We start from the raw sequence: 2,138 nt of genomic DNA on the forward strand, positions 1-2,138 counted from the left end.
CATTCCAATAATGAAATGAATTAATTCTCGTCTTTCTAATTACATTAGCAGTCTTTGATCGCGAGTACAAACTAAAAACAGAGTGTAAATTTGTGTCAGGGAGCATATAGAAGAGGGCTAAATCTAAGGTGTGTGAAACTACAAAATACAAATAGAATGAGGAGGGCAGGAGAAGAATAAAAGAATCCAAGAAAAACGGAGACAAAATTAAAACATGTATGTATCTAAGCTCTTGATGGACTTTCGTTAATGGTCTCCAGTGCGGGCCTCCAAGATCTCAGCTTCGAGTACGTTTCATCAGTCTCAGCACCAGCATCAGCAAGTGATCGCAATTTCTCGGGCTGTGGAGGACACATGCATACAAAAAAGTGGCTAAATATCGTATTAGCAAAATTGTTGAGGGTTGGCCTGGATCGGGATGCCTTGTAATTGAAGGAGCTCAACTCGTCGTGGGTGAGGACGGAGTATAGGAGGTCCATTGGCAGAAGGAAGTAGAATTTTCGGCCCTGAAGCTCTTGGTGGGCTAGCAGGCCTTGGATGCGGTGCCCTACTTTCAGGTAACCGGAATCACACACAAAGTGCCCTGGGTATTCAACCATCAGCTCTCCTGCTCTCATTGCTTTTCTGTACGCCTCCACCCTCCCATCATCCACCAATAGCACCTTAAACACCTCTTTCTTCTTCCGATTGCATGAACTACCCCTATTTCCCATTTCCATACATACATAGATACACCTTCTTACAATAGTCTCCTCTATTTATATTCTTGCAAGCTGCCTACCTGCCTGCCTGTCGCACACACATAAGACTAGCTACTTCATTCTCTTTTTCTTCCTCGGCCTCCTTAGTTTATTGGGTATCTTTAATTTATTGCCATATTTTTATGTTACTTTTCTCTATCTTTAATAATACTCATGTTTGTCGCATTGGAGCAGATTGATATATAAATATATTCAAAACTAAAAATTTTTCCATCTGACAGCAGATATGAGGACAGAAAGTTGGTATGCGGCTTTAGGACTTTTAATAAGCTTTTTTTAATATAATCTTTTTGTGACTGTGCCTCTGCCCACCTGTGCAATTTAAGGATCATCTTCTTTTCTAATTTCAAGGTTAGTTTGAAAATGCCACAAATGAAGGAAATATATATGTCCAACCTGTCACTAATTTGGCCTATATGACTTTAATAATATTTGGGAATATGAATGCACATACATCTGCTATTTGCGGGTACCACCCTTCTGATTGGAGTGCACATGGAGAGGACTGGAGTATAGATAATCTCGCGACCTCACTTAGGACACCACCAAGCTAATGATTAGTTATGGTATCTAGCATTAATTAGCAATGCCTTTGATTTTGTAGCATTAACAAAATGGACCATGAACATCTACAATCTACATTTGATTGCAGGTCAAATCTTTGTTTGATATCGTGTCGCTATCATATGCTAGCTTGTAATATATATATATTCCCATTGATGCATGAATATTGAATAGACAGTCTTTCTTCATGCACTTGCACCTACTTAGGCCCTAGGGTCGACCTGTTAGTTGTCAATTTGTCATCATGTGCTCTGCTGTTAGTATTTCCAGATAATCATACTTTGGCATCTCATATATGTATAGGTTTCTTTTCATCTTTCACAAAATAATAGCAAATTATTACTACATTTGGATAAAGTATACATCAATAATTGATTATCAACCTAATCTATTATCCCCTTAATTATTGTTTTTAAGCAAAATCATATGATATTTCCAAAAACATAAACCAGTTTTTCTTTTAGCACCAACCAAGATATTGTCCTTATCAAAAGATTGTGGGTTTTGATTTCTAATACACAACGAGATGTCTGCCTTGATACTGCCTCTTTTTCTCTCTGATGAAAATTACTTATACAATAAAGTGTAGATCAGACATAAATAGGATAGGAAATAGATCTTAACTTGAGTGGTGTGTTTCGGTCAAAAATAAAGAAAATGTTACGAGGTGAATAATTTTATTGAAAAAATAAAATATAAATTAATATTAATTTAGGGATTTGATTTAATACATTATCAATGTTAAATAATTTTACATAAATATTTAATTATATAATATTATATTAATATAAATAACTACTTTTTACATCACTT

At 35.7% G+C, this 2,138-nt stretch overlaps 1 protein-coding gene across 1 annotated transcript; it reads right to left on the reverse strand.

Moving 5' to 3' along the window:
- On the reverse strand, window positions 14-1,127 carry LOC107634758. The gene has a single exon (XM_016338182.2). It carries the CDS (start codon window positions 717-719, stop codon window positions 225-227), a length of 495 nt encoding a protein of 164 aa, XP_016193668.1. The 5' UTR covers window positions 720-1,127; the 3' UTR covers window positions 14-224.

This window comes from Arachis ipaensis, chromosome B03 (assembly GCF_000816755.2).
Source record: "Arachis ipaensis cultivar K30076 chromosome B03, Araip1.1, whole genome shotgun sequence".
Classification (NCBI taxonomy): domain Eukaryota; kingdom Viridiplantae; phylum Streptophyta; class Magnoliopsida; order Fabales; family Fabaceae; genus Arachis; species Arachis ipaensis.

What these genes read in the sequence shown, in the direction of transcription:
- LOC107634758 (XM_016338182.2), bottom strand. Translation starts at nt 719, where the DNA reads ATGGAAATGGGAAATAGGGGTAGTTCATGCAATCGGAAGAAGAAAGAG.